The sequence below is a fragment of the Poecile atricapillus genome, chromosome 31 (genome assembly GCF_030490865.1).
Source record: "Poecile atricapillus isolate bPoeAtr1 chromosome 31, bPoeAtr1.hap1, whole genome shotgun sequence".
Taxonomy (NCBI): domain Eukaryota; kingdom Metazoa; phylum Chordata; class Aves; order Passeriformes; family Paridae; genus Poecile; species Poecile atricapillus.
The window spans coordinates 4323253-4340845 of NC_081279.1; the positions used below are offsets into that span (position 1 = coordinate 4323253).

At 62.7% G+C, this 17593-nt stretch overlaps 2 protein-coding genes and 1 long non-coding RNA gene across 6 annotated transcripts; 1 reads left to right on the forward strand and 2 right to left on the reverse strand.

Moving 5' to 3' along the window:
* Positions 1-1254: 1254 nt before the first annotated feature.
* On the forward strand, positions 1255-10042 carry ERCC1 (ERCC excision repair 1, endonuclease non-catalytic subunit). 4 transcript variants are annotated; one of them, XM_058860004.1, is made up of 11 exons: positions 1257-1467; positions 2379-2609; positions 2784-2861; positions 3274-3377; positions 4591-4690; positions 4898-4921; positions 5705-5781; positions 6608-6707; positions 8992-9063; positions 9445-9513; positions 9896-10042. In XM_058860004.1, exons 1-11 carry the CDS (start codon positions 1333-1335, stop codon positions 9944-9946), a joined length of 1041 nt encoding a protein of 346 aa, XP_058715987.1. In that variant the 5' UTR covers positions 1257-1332; the 3' UTR covers positions 9947-10042. The 4 variants fall into 4 exon arrangements, with proteins under 4 accessions (XP_058715989.1, XP_058715990.1, XP_058715987.1 ...); XM_058860006.1 differs by lacking the exon at positions 8992-9063 and having other exon boundaries at positions 1255-1467; XM_058860005.1 differs by lacking the exon at positions 4898-4921 and having other exon boundaries at positions 1259-1467.
* A 596-nt stretch (positions 10043-10638) lies between these two features.
* POLR1G (RNA polymerase I subunit G) lies at positions 10639-13599 on the reverse strand. The gene is made up of 4 exons (XM_058859815.1): positions 13552-13599; positions 12755-12908; positions 11012-11263; positions 10639-10648 (listed from the first exon to the last, which is right to left on the reverse strand). Exons 1-4 carry the CDS (start codon positions 13556-13558, stop codon positions 10639-10641), a joined length of 423 nt encoding a protein of 140 aa, XP_058715798.1. The 5' UTR covers positions 13559-13599.
* Positions 12913-13187, reverse strand: LOC131590121 (uncharacterized). Its single transcript, XR_009279980.1, has 3 exons — positions 13141-13187; positions 13027-13085; positions 12913-12959 (listed from the first exon to the last, which is right to left on the reverse strand). It is a non-coding gene; the product is annotated as an uncharacterized LOC131590121 (long non-coding RNA).
* Positions 13600-17593: the final 3994 nt, after the last annotated feature.

Here is a 17593-nt window from a genome sequence, read left to right on the forward strand (position 1 = left end):
GGTCTCTCTGCCTGTCCCCAGTCACGTGACCCGGAGCGGGCGCTCCCATTGGCGGGAGGAGCTGTCGGTCAAACGGGAGGGGGCGGGGCTTGAGGGGTGGGGGCGGGGCTTGGGGAGATCGGGATTCGAGACCGGGACCGGGACCGGGACCCCGGAACGGAACCGGGACCGGGACCCCGGAACGGAACCGGGACCGGGAGCCCGGAACGGAACCGGGACCGGGACCCCGGAACGGAACCGGGACTGAAACCCCGGAACGGAACCGGGACCGGGAGCCCGGAACGGAACCGGGACCGGGACTGGAACCTTCGAACGGAACCGGGACCCGAACCCCCAAATGGAACCGGGACTGAAACCCCGGAACGGGACCGGGACCTCAGAACCGGGACCGGGACCCCCGAACCGGGACTGGAACCTTCGAACGGAACCGGGACCGGAACCCCGGAACGGAACCGGGACTGGAACCCCGGAACGGAACCGGGACCTCAGAACCGGAACCGGGACCCCCGAGCCGGGACCGGGACCAGAACCCCGGAACGGAACCGGGACCTCAGAACCGGAACCGGGACCCCCGAACCGGGACCGGGATCCCAGAACGGGACCGGGACTGGAACCCCGGAACGGAACCGAGACCGGAACCCCGGAACGGAACCGGGACCTCAGAACCGGGACCGGGACCCCCGAACCGGGACCCTCTTCCCCCTCCCGGTGTCCCCGTGTCCCTCTCGCTGTCCCCCCCTGACCGGGGGGGTCCCGGTGGGTCCCGGGGGGGTCCCGGTGGGTCCCGGGAGGGTCCCGGTGGGTCTCGGGGGGTCCCGGTGGATCCCGGGGGGTTTTTGGGGTCCCCGTGCTGTGATTGGCACCCCGGGGTGGGCGTGGTCTCCGAGCCGAGGCCCCGCCCCCCGGCGCGCGGAGGCCTCGCCCCTCCCCCACTGACGGTTAAAGGGGCGTGGGCCGTGATTTGATTGACAGCTCAGCGGGCCAATCGGGACAGCGGGAATTGGCCACGCCCCTTCCGCGGGGCCGGAGCGCGCGCGGCGGTTCCGGGACCCCAAAACCGAACCCGGGACCCCCGAACCGAACCCGGGACCCCCAAAACCGAACCCGGGACCCCCAAAACCGAACCCGGGACCCCCAAAACTGAACCCGGGACCCCCGAACCTGCCCCGGGACCCCCAAAACCGAACCCGGGACCCCCAAAACCGAACCCGGGACCCCCAAAACCGAACCCGGGACCCCAAAACCGAACCCGGGACCCCCAAAACCGAACCCGGGACCCCCAAAACCGAACCCGGGACCCCCGAACCGGCCCCGGGACCGCCGAACCCCGCCATGGACCCGGACCCGGACCCAAATCCCGGCTCCGCCGCTGACCCGGAACCGGCAGCGGAACCGGAACCGGCACCGGCACCGGCGGGGAAGCGGCGCCGTTTCACGCTCCGGCAGGAGGGGCCCGAGGAGCCCCCGGTACCGGCGGGGGGGGGGGGGACACCGGGAGGGACCGGGGGGGACCGGGAGTGAGCGGGGACATCGCGGGTGACACCGGGGAGGGACCGGGAGGGACCGGGGGACACCGGGGGACACCGGGGAGGGACCGGGAGGGACCGGGGACATCCCGGGGACACCGGGAATGGGTGAGGGGACCCCGGGGACACCGGGAGGAACCGGGGGCCACCAGGAAGGGACCGGGAACCTCACGGGTGACACCGGGGAGAGACCGGGGAGGGACCGGGGACACCGGGAAGGGACCGGGAGGGACCGGGGGTGAGCGGGGACATCGCGGGTGATACCGGGGACATCACGGGGGACACCGGGAACGGGCGAGGGGACACCGGGGAGGGACCGGGAGGGACCGGGGACATCCCAGGTGACACCGGGAATGGGTGAGGAGACCCCGGGGTGACCGGGGACGGACCGGGGGCCACCGGGAAGGGACCGGAAACCTCACGGGTGACACCGGGGAGGGACCGGGGAGAGACCGGGGACACCGGGAATGGGTGAGGGGACCCCGGGGTGACCGGGAAGGGACCGGGAGGGACCGGGGACATCCCGGGGCTGACCGGAGACACCGAGGAGGGACCGGGGGTGACACCGGGGGTGAGCGGGGACATCCCGGGGACACCGGGAAGGGACCGGAACCGGGATGGGGGTGACCGGGGAGGGACCGGGGACATCCCGGGGACACCGGGAGGAACCGGGGGTGTTCCCGGGGGTGAGCGGGGACATCCCGGGGACACCGGGAAGGGACCGGAACCGGGATGGGGGTGACCGGGAAGGGACCGGGGACATCCCGGGGACACCGGGAGGAACCGGGGGTGACCCCGGGGCGGGGGGAGGTGACCGGATCCGTTCCCCCGCCCCTCCCCCGGTCCCGCCAGGTCCCGTCGCTGTTCCGAGCCGGCGCCGCGGCCCCCCCGGTACCGGTACCGGTGCCGGTTCCGCCCGGTGCCGGTTCTTACGCTGAGTTCGTGGTGCGGGGCTCGGGCAGCACCGGGAGGGCCCAGCCGGGAGCGGAGCGGAACCGAGGGGAGCGGGAACAGAACCGGGAACGGGACCGGGACCGGGAACAGAACCGGGATCAGAACCGGGACCGGGAACAGAACCGGGATCAGAACCGGGACCGGGATCCCGAACCCACCGGAGCCGCCCCCTCGGGACCTCCGGGACCCCTCCCGAGCCCCGGGGACCAGAACCGGGATCAGAACCAGAACCGGGACCGGGATCAGAACCGGGATCAGAACTGGGACCGGGATCAGAACCGGGACCAGAACCGGGACCGGGACCAGAACCGGGAGGTCCCGGCCCTGCCCGTGCTCAAACCGGGCACCAGGAGCAGCAGCATCATCGTCAGCCCGCGGCAGGTGGGCGGGGCCATGTCGCGATATGGGAGGGGGGGTTCTGATCCCGATATCGCAGTGGGCGGGGCCATGTCGCGATATGGGAGGGGGGGGAGGTTCTGGTGCCGATATCGCAGTGGGCGGGGCCATGTCGCGATATGGGAGGGGGGGTTCTGATCCTGATATCGCAGTGGGCGGGGCCATCTCGTGACATGGGAGGGGGGGGGAGATTCTGGTGCTCGATATCGCGAGGTTTGGGGCTCCTGTCGCGATATTGGGGGGGTTTCTGACGTTCCCTGGCTCCTGTCACGACATGGGGGGGTTCTGATCCCGATATCGCGAGGTTTGGGGCTCATGTCGCGATATTGGGGGGGTTTCTGACGTTCCCTGGCTCCTGTCACGACATGGCCCCCCCCCTCCCCTCCCCTCCCCCCAGCGCGGGAATCCGGTGCTCAGGTTCATCCGGAACGTTCCGTGGGAGTTCGGCGACGTCGTCCCCGATTACGTCCTGGGCCAGAGCAGCTGCGCGCTCTTCCTCAGGTGAGCACGGGCGGGGCCGGGGGTGTCCAGGGGTGTCCAGGTGTGTCCAGGGGTGTTCAGGTGTGTCCAGGGGTGTTCAGGTGTGTCCCCAGGTGTGTTCAGGGGTGTCCAGGGGTGTCCAGGGGTGTCCAGGGGTGTTCAGGTGTGTCCAGGGGTGTCCAGGGGTGTTCAGGTGTCCCCAGGTGTGTCCCTGTCCCAGTCTCAGGTGTCCCCAGGTGTGTCCCCAGGTGTGTCCAGGGGTGTCCCCAGGGGTGTCCAGGGGTGTCCAGGTGTGTCCAAGTGTGTCCAGGTGTGTCCCCAGGTGTTCGCAGGTGTGTCCAGGGGTGTCCAGGTGTCCCCCCCGGTACCCTCAGGTGTGTCCAGGTGTCCCCAGGGGTGTCCAGGGGTGTCCAGGTGTGTCCAGGTGTCCCCCCAGGTACCCTCAGGTGTGTTCAGGTGTCCCCAGGGGTGTCCAGGTGTCCCCAGGTACCCCCAGGGGTGTTCCAGGTGGGTTCCAGACTCGGTTCTAGACTGGGTTCTAGACCAGGTTCTAGAGGTTCTAGACTGGGTTCCAGAACGTTCTAGATCGGGTTCTAGAGGTTCTAGATCGCTCTAGAACGTTCTAGACTGGGTTCTAGAGCGGTTCTAGATCGGGTTCTAGAGTGTTCTAGGCTGGGTTCTAGATCTGGTTCTAGACTGGGTTCTAGACCGTGTTCCAGGTGTCCCAGGTGTCCCAGGTGTCCCCAGGTGTCCCCAGGTGTCCCCAGGTGTGTCCCTGTCCCAGTCTCAGGTGTCCCCAGGTGTCCCCAGGTGTGTCCAGGTGTGTCCCCAGGTGTCCCCAGGTGTCCCCAGGTGTCCCAGGTGTGTTCCTGTCCCAGTCTCAGGTGTCCCAGGTGTCCCCAGGTGTGTCCCAGGTGTCCCCAGCTGTCCCCAGGTGTCCCCAGGTGTGTTCCTGTCCCAGTCTCAGGTGTCCCCAGGTGTCCCCAGGTGTCCCCAGGTGTCCCAGGTGTGTCCCTGTCCCAGTCTCAGGTGTCCCCAGGTGTCCCCAGGTGTGTCCCCAGGTGTCCCCAGGTGTCCCAGGTGTGTCCCTGTCCCAGTCTCAGGTGTCCCCAGGTGTCCCCAGGTGTGTCCCCAGGTGTGTCCCCAGGTGTCCCAGGTGTGTCCCTGTCCCAGTCTCAGGTGTCCCAGGTGTCCCCAGGTGTCCCCAGGTGTCCCAGGTGTGTCCCTGTCCCAGTCTCAGGTACCATCAGCTGCACCCCGAGTACATCCACGAGCGGCTCCGGGCTCTGGGGAGGAGCTTCAGCCTCCAGGTGCTGCTGCTGCAGGTGGACGTGGTGAGCTGGCACTGTCACCTCTGTCACCTCTGTCACCTCTGTCATTGTCACCTCTGTCACCTCTGTCACCTCTGTCACCTCTGTCACCTCTGTCATTGTCACCTCTGTCATTGTCACCTGTCACCCTGGCATTGTCACCGTGTCCGTCTGTCCCTGTCCCCTCTCACCTGTCCCTGTCCCACCTGTCCCTCACCTGTCCCCATCCAGGTGCTGCTGCTGCAGGTGGACGTGGTGAGCTGGCACTGTCACCTTTGTCACCTCTGTCACCTCTGTCACCCTGGCATTGTCACCTCTGTCATTGTCACCTCTGTCACCCTGGCATTGTCACCGTGTCCGTCTGTCCCTGTCCAATCTCACCTGTCCCTGTCTCACCTGTCCCTGTTCTCACCTGTCCCTGTCTCACCTGTCCCCTCTCACCTGTCCCCTCTCACCTGTTCTCACCTGTCCTTTCTCACCTGTTGGCAGTGGGATCCCCTCACCTGTCCCTGTCCCTCACCTGTCCCCTCTGTCCCCTCACCTGTCCCTGTCCCCTCACCTGTTCTCACCTGTCCCCTCTCACCTGTCCCCTCACCTGTCCCTGGTCTCACCTGTCCCCTCTGTCCCCTCACCTGTCCCTGTCCCCTCACCTGTTCTCACCTGTCCTTTCTCACCTGTTGGCAGCGGGATCCCCTCACCTGTCCCCTCTCACCTGTCCCCTCTCACCTGTCCCCTCTGTCCCCTCACCTGTCCCCTCACCTGTTCTCACCTGTCCCTCACCTGTCCCTGTTCTCACCTGTCCCTGTCTCACCTGTTGGCAGCGGGATCCTCTCACCTGTCCCTGTCCCCTCACCTGTCCCCTCTGTCCCCTCACCTGTCCCTGTCTCACCTGTCCCTGTCCCCTCTGTCCCCTCACCTGTCCCTCACCTGTTCTCACCTGTCCCCTCTCACCTGTCCCCTCACCTGTCCTTTCTCACCTGTTCTCACCTGTCCCTGTCTCACCTGTCTCACCTGTCCCTGTTTCTCACCTGTTGGCAGCGGGATCCCCTCCAGGCTCTGCAGGACCTGGCCCGGATTTGTCTCCTCAGCGACTGCACCTTGCTGCTGGCCTGGAGGTGCCGAAACTGACCCAAAAATGGCCAAAAATGCCCCAAAATCTGCCCCAAAACTGCCCCAAAATCTGTCCCAAAACTGCCCCAAAATGGCCAAAAATCTGCCCCAAAACTGCCCCAAAACTGCCCAAAAATGGCCCAAAATCTGTCCCAAAATGGCCCCAAAATCTGTCCCAAAAACTGCCCCAAAACTGCCCAAAAATGGCCCCAAAAACTGCCCCAAAATCTGCCCCAAAATCTGCCCTGAAACTGCCCCAAAATCTGTCCCAAAACTGACCCAAAAATGGCCAAAATGCCCCAAAATCTGCCCCAAAATCTGCCCAAAAAACTGTCCCAAAATGGCCCAAAAATGGCCCAAAATCTGCCCCAAAATCTGCCCTGAAACTGCCCAAAAATGGCCCAAAATCTGTCCCAAAGTCTGCCCCAAAATCTGCCCTGAAACTGCCCCAAAATCTGTCCCAAAACTGACCCAAAATCTGTCCTGAAACTGCCCAAAAATGGCCCAAAAACTGCCCCAAAATCTGTCCCAAAATGGCCCAAAAATGTCCCCCAAATGTCCCCAGATGTCCCCAATTGTCCCCAAGTGTCCCCAAACGTCCCCAAATGTCCTCAAATGTCCCCCAAATGTCCTCTAAATGTCCCCAAATTGTCCCCAAATTGTCCCCAAATGTCCCCAAATGTCCCCAAAATGTCCCCAGTTGTCCCCAATTGTCCCCAAAATGTCCCCAAATGTCCCCAATTGTCCCCAAATGTCCCCAAATGTCCCGAAATGTCCCCAATTGTCCCCAAATGTCCCCAGATGTCCCCAAATGTCCCCCATTGTCCCCAGTGCGGAGGAGAGCGGTCGCTACCTGGAGACCTTCAAGTGCTACGAGCAGAAACCGCCCGACCTCCTCCGGGAGCGCGTGGAGCCCGACTTCCTGTCCCGGGTCAGGCCCCAAATGTCCCCAAATGTCCCCAAATGTCCCCAAAATGTCCCCAAATGTCCCCAAAATATCCCTAAATATCCCCAAAATATCCCTAAATACCCATAAATGTCCATTAATGTACCCAAAATGTCCATAATTGTACCCAAAGTGTCCCCGACCTCCTCCGGGAGCGCGTGGAGCCCGACTTCCTGTCCCGGGTCAGGCCCCAAATGTCCCCAAATGTCCCCAAAATGTCCCTAAATGTCCCCAAAATATCCCTAAATGTCCCTAAATATCCATTAATGTACCCAAAATGTCCATAATTGTACCAAAAGTGTCCCTGAGCTCCTCCGGGAGCGCGTGGAGCCCGACTTCCTGTCCCGGGTCAGGCCCCAAATGTCCCCAAATGTCCCCAGATGTCCCCAAAATATCCTAAAATATCCTAAAATATCCATTAATGTCCCTAAATGTCCCCAAAATGTCCATAATTGTACCCAAAGTGTCCCCAAGCTCCTCCGGGAGCGCGTGGAGCCCGACTTCCTGTCCCGGGTCAGGCCCCAAATGTCCCCAAATGTCCCCAAATGTCCCCAAAATGTCCTAAAATATCCCTAAATATCCAGAAATGTCCCTAAATATCCATAAATATCCATTAATGTACCCAAAATGTCCATAATTGTACCCAAAGTGTCCCTGAGCTCCTCCGGGAGCGCGTGGAGCCCGACTTCCTGTCCCGGGTCAGGCCCCAAATGTCCCCAAATGTCCCCAAAATGTCCCCAAAATATCCTAAAATATCCTAAAATATCCATTAATGTCCCCAAGTGTCCCCAAAATGTCCCCAAAATATCCCCAAAATATCCTAAAATATCCCTAAATATCCATAAATATCCATTAATGTCCCAAAATGTCCATAATTGTACCCAAAGTGTCCCTGAGCTCCTCCGGGAGCGCGTGGAGCCCGACTTCCTGTCCCGGGTCAGGCCTCAAATGTCCCCAAATGTCCCCAAATGTCCCCAAAATGTCCCCAAAATGTCCTAAAATATCCCTAAATATCCATAAATATCCATTAATGTCCATTAATGTACCCAAAATGTCCATAATTGTACCCAAAGTGTCCCCCAGCTCCTCCGGGAGCGCGTGGAGCCCGACTTCCTGTCCCGGGTCAGGCCCCAAATGTCCCCAAATGTCCCCAAAATGTCCCCAAAATGTCCCCAAATGTCCCCAAAATGTCCTAAAATATCCCTGAATATCCATTAATGTCCCAAAATGTCCATAATTGTACCCAAAAGTGTCCCCGAGCTCCTCTGGGAGCGCGTGGAGCCCGACTTCCTGTCCCGGGTCAGGCCTCAAATGTCCCCAAATGTCCCCAAATGTCCCCAAATGTCCCCAAAATATCCTAAAATATCCCCAGAATATCCTAAAATATCCCTAAATATCCACAAATGTACCCAAATATCCCAAAATGTCCATAATTGTACCCAAAGTGTCCCCGAGCTCTTCCGGGAGCTCTTCCTGTCCCAGGTCAGGCCCCCCAAATGTCCCCAAATGTCCCCAAAAGTGTCCCAGGTGTCCCCAGGTGTCCCCAAGCTCACCTCTGATGTCCCCAGGTGTCCCCAGGTGTGTCCCCAAGTGTCCCCTGCTGTCCCCAGGTGTCCCCAGGTGTGTCCCCAGGTGTCCCCTGCTGTCCCCTGCTGTCCCCAGGTGTCCCCAGGTGTGTCCCCAGGTGTGTCCCCAGGTGTCCCCAGGTGTCCCCAGGTGTGTCCCCAGCTGTCCCCAGGTGTCCCCAAGTGTCCCCTGCTGTCCCCAGGTGTGTCTCAGGTGTGTCCCCAGGTGTCCCCAGGTGTCCCCAAGTGTCCCCAAGTGTCCCCTGCTGTCCCCAGGTGTCCCCAGGTGTCCCCAGGTGTCCCCAGCTGTCCCCAGGTGTGTCCCCAGGTGTGTCCCCAGGTGTCCCCAAGTGTCCCCTGCTGTCCCCAGGTGTCCCCAGGTGTCCCCTGCTGTCCCCAGCTGTCCCCAGGTGTCCCCAGGTGTCCCCAGGTGTCCCCAGCTGTCCCCAGGTGTCCCCAGGTGTCCCCTGCTGTCCCCAGGTGTCCCCAGGTGTGTCTCAGGTGTGTCCCCAGGTGTCCCCAGGTGTCCCCAACTGTCCCCAGGTGTCCCCAGGTGTCCCCAGGTGTCCCCAGGTGTCCCCAAGTGTCCCCTGCTGTCCCCAGCTGTTCCCAGGTGTCCCCAGGTGTCCCCAGGTGTCCCCAAGTGTCCCCAGGTGTGTCTCAGGTGTCCCCAGGTGTCCCCAAGTGTCCCCTGCTGTCCCCAGGTCTCCGATTGCCTCACCAGCGTCAGATCCGTCAACAGGAGCGACGCCCTGGCCCTGCTGGGCACCTTCGGGGTGAGCACAGCTGTCCCCAAATGTCCCCAAATGTCCCCAAACTGTCCCCAACTGTCCCCAAAGTGTCCCCAACTGTCCCCAAATGTCCCCAACTGTCCCCAAATGTCCCCAAATGTCCCCAAATGTCCCCAAAGTGTCCCCAAAGTGTCCCCAAAGTGTCCCCAAAGTGACCCCAAACTGTCCCTTCCTTTGTCCCCATTTGTCACCCCTTTTGTCACCCCCATTTCTCACCCACTGTCGTGTCCCCTGCTGTCCCCAATTGTCCCCCCATTGTCCCCCACTGTCCCCTCACTGTCCCCATTGTCCCCAATTGTCCCCAAATGTCCCCAATTGTCCCCATTGTCCCCTCACTGTCCCCAATTGTCCCCACTGTCCCCTCAGTCTCTGGCAGCCGTGGCGGCCGCGTCCCCCCAGGATCTGTCCCTGTGCCCCGGCGTGGGACCCCAAAAGGTGAGGGACAGAGGGACCTTGGGGACATTGGGGACACCATGGGGACATTGGGGACATTGGGGACATCACTGGGGACATTGGGGACATTGGGGACATCATGGGGACCTTGGGGACACTGGGGACACCATGGGGACACTGGGGACACTGGGGACATCACTGGGACCTTGGGGACATGGGGGACACTGGGGACACTGGGGACATCACTGGGGACCTTGGGGACATCACTGGGGACATCATTGGGGACACCATGGGGACATTGGGGACATTGGGAACATCACTGGGACCTTGGGGACATTGAGGACATCACAGGGACATTGGGGACATCACTGGGGACACCTTGGTGGCCTTTGTCACCTCGGTGTCCCCTCCCCCCCCCCACCAGGCCCGGCGCCTTTTCGACGTCCTGCACCAGCCCTTCCTCAAGAGCGCCTGAGGAGCCCCGAAAGTGCCCAAAATCACCCCAAAATCGCCTCAAAATACCCCAAAATCACCTCAAAACACCCCAAAATACCCCAAAACTGCCCAGAATCACCCCAAAATACCCCGAAATCACCTCAAAATATCCCAAAAGTGCCCAAAATCACCCCAAAATCACCTCAAAATACCCCAAAATCACCTCAAAACACCCCAAAACTGCCCAAAATACCCCAAAATCACCTCGAAATACCCTGAAATACGTCAAAATATATCAAAATATATCAAAATATATCAAAATGTATCAAAATACATCAAAATACCCCAAAATCTCCCCGTTTTTCAGCGTTTTCTGCACCAGCCCTTCCTCAAGAGCGCCTGAGGAGCCCCAAAACCGCCCAAAATCACCTCAAAATACCCCGAAATCACCTCAAAATACCCCGAAATCACCTCAAAATATCCCAAAAGTGCCCAAAATCACCTCAAAATACCCCAAAACTGCCCAAAATCACCCCAAAACTGCCCAAAATCACCCCAAAATACCCCGAAATCACCTCAAAAGTGCCCAAAATCACCCCAAAATCACCTCGAAATACCCTGAAATACGTCAAAATATATCAAAATATATCAAAATGTATCAAAATATATCAAAATACATCAAAATACCCCAAAATCTCCCCGTTTTTCAGCGTTTTCTGCACCAGGCCTTCCTCAAGAGCGCCTGAGGAGCCCCAAAACTGCCCAAAATCACCCCAAAATCGCCTCGAAATAACCCGAAATCACCTCAAAATACCCCAAAATTGATCCAAAATACATCAAAATACATCAAAATACCCCAAAACCGCCCAAAACCGCCCAACCCCCCCCAAAATCCCCCCCAATAAACCCCAAATTCCCATTTTTTTTCCCCAATAAAATCCATTTTAATGCCCCAGCTGCGGCCCCTCCCCCCCCTCCCCCTCCCCCTCCCCCCCCTTTTTCTTCATCTTCTTCCTCCTCTTCCTCCTCCCCTCCCCCTCCCCGGGGGTGTCCCCTCCCCCCCCCCGCGGGTGTCCCCTCCCCCCCCCCCCAGCGGCGCGCGAGCCTCAGGGACCCCGCGGGTGTCACCAGGGTGTCCCCGAGGGGGGAGGGGCGCAGCAGCAGCAGGGGGGGGGGGAGGGGGGGAGCGGCCCCTCCCCCACCGCCCGCCCGGACCCCCCGCAGCGCCCAGGTGGCGCTGTCGCCATTGGTGTCGCCGTTCATGTCGCCGACAGTGATGTCGCCGATGACGTCACCGCTGTCGCCGCTGTCGCGGAGCCGCTCGAGGCCGCTCAGGGGCAGCGCGAGACCCTCCAGGCTGGGGGGGGGGAGGGGAGGGGGAGGGGGAGGGGGGAGGGGAGGGGGTGGCGTTGTCACCTCGGTCCGGGTGACAACATCGGGATCACCCCCCCGCCCCAAAGTATTGGCATTGTCACCCCATGGTCACTGTCACCCCCCCCATTGTCACCCCCCCATTGTCACTGTCATTGTCAGCCCCCCATTGTCACCCCATGGTCACTGTCACCCCCCCATTGTCACCTCCTCCTCATTGTCACCCCCCCATTGTCACCCCCACCTCCATTGTCACTGTCATTGTCACCCCATGGTCACTGTCACCCCCCATTGTCACCTCCCCATTGTCACCTCCTCCTCATTGTCACCCCCGTGGTCATTGTCACCCCCCCATTGTCACCCCCCCACTATTGGCATTGTCACCCCCATCCCCATTGTCACCTCCCCATTGTCACTGTCATTGTCACCTCATGGTCACTGTCACCTCCCCATTGTCACTGTCAACCCCCCCACTGTCACCCCCCCACTATTGGCACTGTCACCCCGTGGTCACTGTCACCCCCCATTGTCACCTCCTCCTCATTGTCACCCCCCCATTATCACCCCCCCACTATTGGCATTGTCACTGTCACCCCCCCATTGTCACTGTCACTGTCACCCCGTGGTCACTGTCACCCCCCCATTGTCACCCCCCCATTGTCACTGTCATTGTCACCTCCCCATGGTCACTGTCACCCTCCCATTGTCACTGTCATTGTCACCCCATGGTCACTGTCACCCCGTGGTCACTGTCACCCCCCCATTGTCACCTCCTCCTCATTGTCACCCCCCCATGGTCACCCCCACCCCATGGTCACTGTCACCCCCCCATGTCCCCATTGTCACCCCCCGTGTCCCCTCCGTCATCGCTCCCTGTGTCACCCCTCATGTCCCTGTCACCCCCCCATTGTCACTGTCACCCCCCCATTGTCACTGTCACCCCCCCATTGTCACCCCCGGTGTCCCCGCTGTCCCATCCCCCCCTGTCCCGTGTCACCCCCCTATGTCCCCCCAACGTGTCCCCAGGTGTCCCCCCCATTGTCCCCCCCCCGTGTCCCCCTGTCCCCCGTGTCCCCCCCCCCATTGTCCCCCGGTGTCCCCCCCATTGTCCCCCCGTGTCCCGGTGTCCCCCTGTCCCCCGTGTCCCCCCCCCCCATTGTCCCCCGGTGTCCCCTCCCGTGTCCCCCCCGTGTCCCGGTGTCCCCTCCCGTGTCCCCTCCCCCCATTGTCCCCCCGTGTCCCGGTGTCCCCCGTGTCCCGGTGTCCCCTCCCGTGTCCCCCCCGTGTCCCCCCCCCATTGTCCCCCCGGTGTCCCCTCCCGTGTCCCCCCCCTGTCCCGGTGTCCCCCCCCGGTGTCCCTGTCACCCCCCGTGTCCCCCCCCCATTGTCCCCCGGTGTCCCCTCCCGTGTCCCCCTGTCCCCGGTGTCGCTGTCACCCCCCGTGTCCCCCCCCCCCCCATTGTCCCCCCGGTGTCACCTCTGGGGACAGAAATCTCTGGGGGCGCGGATCAGCCACAGCTCCGAGCCGGGACCCCCGAGCGGGGCCACCCCCGGTGTCACCCCCGGTGTCACCCCCGGTGTCACCGCCTCGAACTCCGGGGGACACCGGAACCGCACCGGGCCTGGGGACACTGGGGACAGACCCAGACCAGTGTCACCCCCGGTGTCACCCCCGGTGTCACCTCCTGTCACCCCCGGTGGCACCCCCCGTCATCCCTGTCACCCCCCGGTGCCACCCCCCGGTGTCACCCCCGGTGTCACCGCCTCGAACTCCGGGGGACACCGGAACCGCACCGGGCCTGGGGACACTGGGGACAGAGCGGTGTCACCCCCGGTGCCACCCCCGGTGTCACCTCCTGTCACCCCCGGTGTCACCCCCGGTGCCACCTCCGTGTCCCCCTCAATGTCCCCTCAGCCCCCCCCGGGACCCCAAATGTCCCCAACACCTCCCCAAATGTCCCCAAAGCCCCCCCCAATGTCCCCAAATGTCCCCCAGACCCCCCAGTGTCCCCAGAACCCCCCCAATGTCCCCAAACCCCCACAAATGTCCCCAAAGCCCCTCCCCAATGTCCCCAAATGTCCCCAAAGCCCCCCCAAATGTCCCCAAATGTCCCCAAAACCCCCACAAATGTCCCCAAATGTCCCCAAAACCCCCCCAATGTCCTCAAACCCCCACAAATGTCCCCAAAGCCCCTCCCCAATGTCCCCAAATGTCCCCAGACCCCCCCAAATGTCCCCAAATGTCCCCCACTGTCCCCTCACCCCCCCCCTCACCGTCCATGTCGCCGCCGCCGCCTCGTGCCCGCCTGGCCCCGCCCCCTCCCCCCCCGTCCCGCCGCGCACTTGGTACGGTCCGATCCTGGGCGGGGCCACCCGCGCAGGCCACGCCCCCTCCGTGCCCTTAAATGGGCGTGGGCGTGGCCGGTCCCGCGGGGCATTTAAAGGTACAGAGACCCCCGGAACGACCCCGGCCCGGGGGGGGCTCTGGGGAGGGGGAGGGGGGGAACCGGGGGGGGGGGAGGGGCCGGGGTGGGGGAGGGGAGATCCGGGGGAGTTCCCGGCGTGCACCGGGACGGGACGGGCGGGGCGGGGGGCGGGGCTGGGAGGGAGCGGCGCTACAGGTACGGGGGAGGGGGGCGGGGCGGGGAAAATTTGGGTGTCGGGACCCCCAAAGGGTTCCCGTGGGACCCCTCCCCCTTTTTAGGAGTCCCCTCCCCCTCCCCCCCCACCGTGGGAACCGCCCCTCCCCCCCCCCCCCCCTCCCGGATTTTGGGATTTTTTTCCCAGCGGGATCCGCCCCCCCCCTCCCTCCCCCCGTGGGATTCGTTCCCCGTGGGATTCCCGGTGAGACCCCTCCCCTTTTTGGGATCCGCCCCTGTCCCGTGGGACCCCTCCCCATCCCGGGACCCCTCCCCATTCCGGGACCCCTCCCCATTCCGGGACCCGTCCCGTGTGACCCCCTCCCCCATCCCGGGATCCCCCCACTGTGACCCCTCCCCATTCCGGGACCCCCTCCCCATTCCCGGGACCCCTCCCCATTCCCGGATCCCTCCACTGTGACCCCTCCCCATTCCGGGACCCCCTCCCCATTCCGGGACCCCCTCCCCATTCCGGGACCCCTCCCTATTCCCGGGACCCCTCCCCATTCCCGGGACCCTTCCACTGTGACCCCTCCCCATTCCGGGACCCCCCCGTGTGACCCCTCCCCATTCCGGGACCCCTCCCCATTCCCGGGACCCCCCCGTGTGACCCCTCCCCATTCCGGGACCCCTCCCCATTCCGGACCCCTCCCCATTCCCGGGACCCCCCCGTTTGACCCCTCCCCATTCCGGGACCCCTCCCCATTCCGGGACCCCTCCCCATCCCGGGACCCCTCCCCATTCCGGGACCCCTCCCCATTCCCGGGACCCCCCACTGTGACCCCTCCCCATTCCGGGATCCCCCACTGTGACCCCTCCCCATTCCCGGGACCCCTCCCCCATTCCCGGGACCCCCCGTGTGACCCCTCCCCATTCCCGGGACCCCTCCCCATCCCGGTCCCGCCCCCCGGCCCCGCCCCCACCCCCGGTAGCCCCGGGCTTTGGGCGCGGCCCCCCCCGCGCCCCCCCCGCGCCTCCCCCGCGTGACCGAGCGCTCTGGAATTGGGCGGAGAGAGCCCGCGGGGACGACACCGGCACCCGCCCGACCCCTCCGGGACCCCCCCGGTATCCCCCCGGAACTCCCCGGGACCCCCTCCGGTATCCCCCGGAACTCCTCCGGTATCCCCCGGTATCCCCCGGGACCCCCTCGGGATCCCTGGGACTCACCTGAACCCTCCGGGACTTCCCCGGGACACCCCCCGCTATTTCCCGGGACTCCTCCGGTACCCCCCGGGACCCCCCGGTATCCCTGGGAACCCCCGGGACCCCCCGGTATCCCCCGGGACCCCCCGGTATCCCCTGGGAACCCCCGGGATCCCCCGCGACTCCTCCGGTATCCGCCCGGGACTCACCTGAACCTCCCGGGACATTCCCGGTGTCCCCCGGGAATCCTCCGGGACCCCTCCCGGGATCCCCCGCTATTCCCCCGGGACCCCCCCGGTATCCCCGGGACCCCCCCGGTATCCCCGGGACCCCTCTGGGACTCACCTGAACCCCCCGGGACCCTCCAGGTAGCCCTGGAACTCACCGGGACCCCTCCGGTATTTCCCGGGACTCACCTGAACCCGCCGGGACCCACCGGGACCCCTCCGGTATTTCCCGGGACTCTTTCCCGGGATCCCTCCGGTACCCCCCGGTGCACCCCTCCGGTATTTCCCGGGACTCACCTGAACCCGCCGGGACCCTCCAGGTACCCCCGGAACCCACCGGGACCCCTCGGGGCTCACCTGAACCCACCGGGACCCCCCGGAACCCCTCCAGGTGCCCCCTCGGGATCTCCCGGTATTTCCCGGGACTCACCTGAACCCACCGGGACCCCTCCAGGTACCCCCGGGACCAACCTGAACCCACCGGGACCTACCGGGACCCCTCCGGTACCCCCGGGGCCCCTCCCCGGTACCCCCGGGACCCCCCTGAACCCACCGGGACCCCTCGGGGCTCACCTGAACCCACCTGAACCCCCCGGTATTTCCCGGGACTCTTTCCCGGGACCCCCCCGGTGCCCCCGGGACCCTCCCGGGACTCACCCGAACCTCCCGGGACCCCCCCCCGGTACCTCCGGGACCCTCCCGGGACCCCCGGCCGGGTTTGGGTCCCCCCCCCCACCTCTCCCCTTCCCCCAAAATTCCCCAAAATTCCCCAAAATTCCCCACGGAAACACCAAAAAAAAAAAAAACCCCAAACTCATGGAAATCGCCAAAATCTTTATGAAATCCCCAAATTCACATGAAAACACCAAAATTCCCATGAAATCCCCAAAATCTTTATGAAATTCCCAGAATCTTTACGAAATTCCCCAAAATTCCCATTAAAACCCCAAAAAATCTTTATGAAATCCCCAAAATCTTTATGAAATCCCCAAAATTCCCATTAAAACCCCAAAATTCCCACAGAAACCCCTCCCGAAAATTCCCATTAAACCCCCAAAAATCCCTTTAAAACCCCCCCAAAATTCCCACGGGAATCCCACAAAAAAAAAAACCTCACGGAAATCGCCAAAATCTTTATTAAATCCCCAAAATTCCCAGGAAAACGCCCCAAAAATCCCAATAAATCCCAAAAATTCCCACGGGAATCCCAAAATTCCCATTAAATTCCCCAAAAATTCCAGGAAAACGCCCCAAAAATCCCAATAAATCCCAAAAATTCCCGTTGAATTCCCAAAAATTCCCACGGAACCCCCCAAAATTCCCATTAAATTCCCAAAAATTCCCATTAAATTCCCAAAAATTCCCATTAAACCCCAAAATTCCCATAAAATTCCCAAAATTCCCATTAAACCCCCAAATTCCAGGGACCCCCCCGAATTCCGGGGTCCGTTTGGGGTGGGGGGAGGGGAGCGGGGGGCGTTGGCCCCGGGGGGGGGGAGGGGCGGGGCCTTCCCGCTCCCCTCCCCCTCCCCCGGCATTAATTAGCGTTAATGAGCGTTAATTACCGGTTGTGCCGAGCGGGTCCCGACTCGTCCCGCTCGGGACGTTCCCAGGAGGGGGGAGGGGAAGGGAGGGGAAGGGGGGGGAGGGTCCCCAAAATCCGCCCCTCCCCCACCCCCCCCCAAAAAAAAAAACAAAAATGGGAAACGGACCCAAAAAAAGCCGAAATTCACCCAAAAAAGGTCCAAAAAAAGCCTAAAAAAAGCCCGAAATTCCCCCCCAAAAAAACCCCAAACCCCCCCAAAAAGGCCCTGAGACCCCTCCCCAAAAAAAGCCCAAAACCCCCCCAAAAAAACGCCCCAAACCCCCCGAAAATAAACCCCGAAAATAAACCCAAAATCTACTTTAAAAAAAGCCCCGAAGTCCCCAAAAACCCCAAAAATCCCCCCAAAAACCCCCTCAGGTGCCGCCCCCCCTTCCCTGTGCCCCCCCCCGGGGTCCCCAAATCCCCCCCGGGACCCCCCCAAAAATCCCGGAAGACCCCAGACCCCCCAAAAAAGCCCCAAAACCCCCGAAAATTATCCGAAAAAACCGCGAGAGTCCCCAAAAGCCCCCCAAAAAAACCCCAAAAATCCCAAAATCCCCCCCAGGTGCCGCCCCCCGGACCCCCCAAAGCCCCCGGGACCCCCCCAGGACCCCCCAAATCCCCCCAGGACCCCCCAAAAAAATCCCGGAAGACCCCAGACACCCCCCGAAAAAAGCCCCCAAACCCCCGAAAATTATCGGAAAAAACCGCGAGAGTCCCCA

Excerpts from the sequence above, each read along its gene's own strand:
- ERCC1 (XM_058860004.1), top strand. The coding sequence starts at position 1,333 with ATGGACCCGGACCCGGACCCAAATCCCGGCTCCGCCGCTGACCCGGAA. Across the intron at positions 1,468-2,378 it reads AGGGGCCCGAGGAGCCCCCG|GTCCCGTCGCTGTTCCGAGC; the intron begins GTACCGGCGGGG and ends CGGTCCCGCCAG. Across the intron at positions 2,862-3,273 it reads TCATCGTCAGCCCGCGGCAG|CGCGGGAATCCGGTGCTCAG; the intron begins GTGGGCGGGGCC and ends CCCTCCCCCCAG.
- POLR1G (XM_058859815.1), bottom strand. Across the intron at positions 11,264-12,754 it reads AGAGATTTCTGTCCCCAGAG|CCTGGAGGGTCTCGCGCTGC; the intron begins GTGACACCGGGG and ends CCCCCCCCCCAG.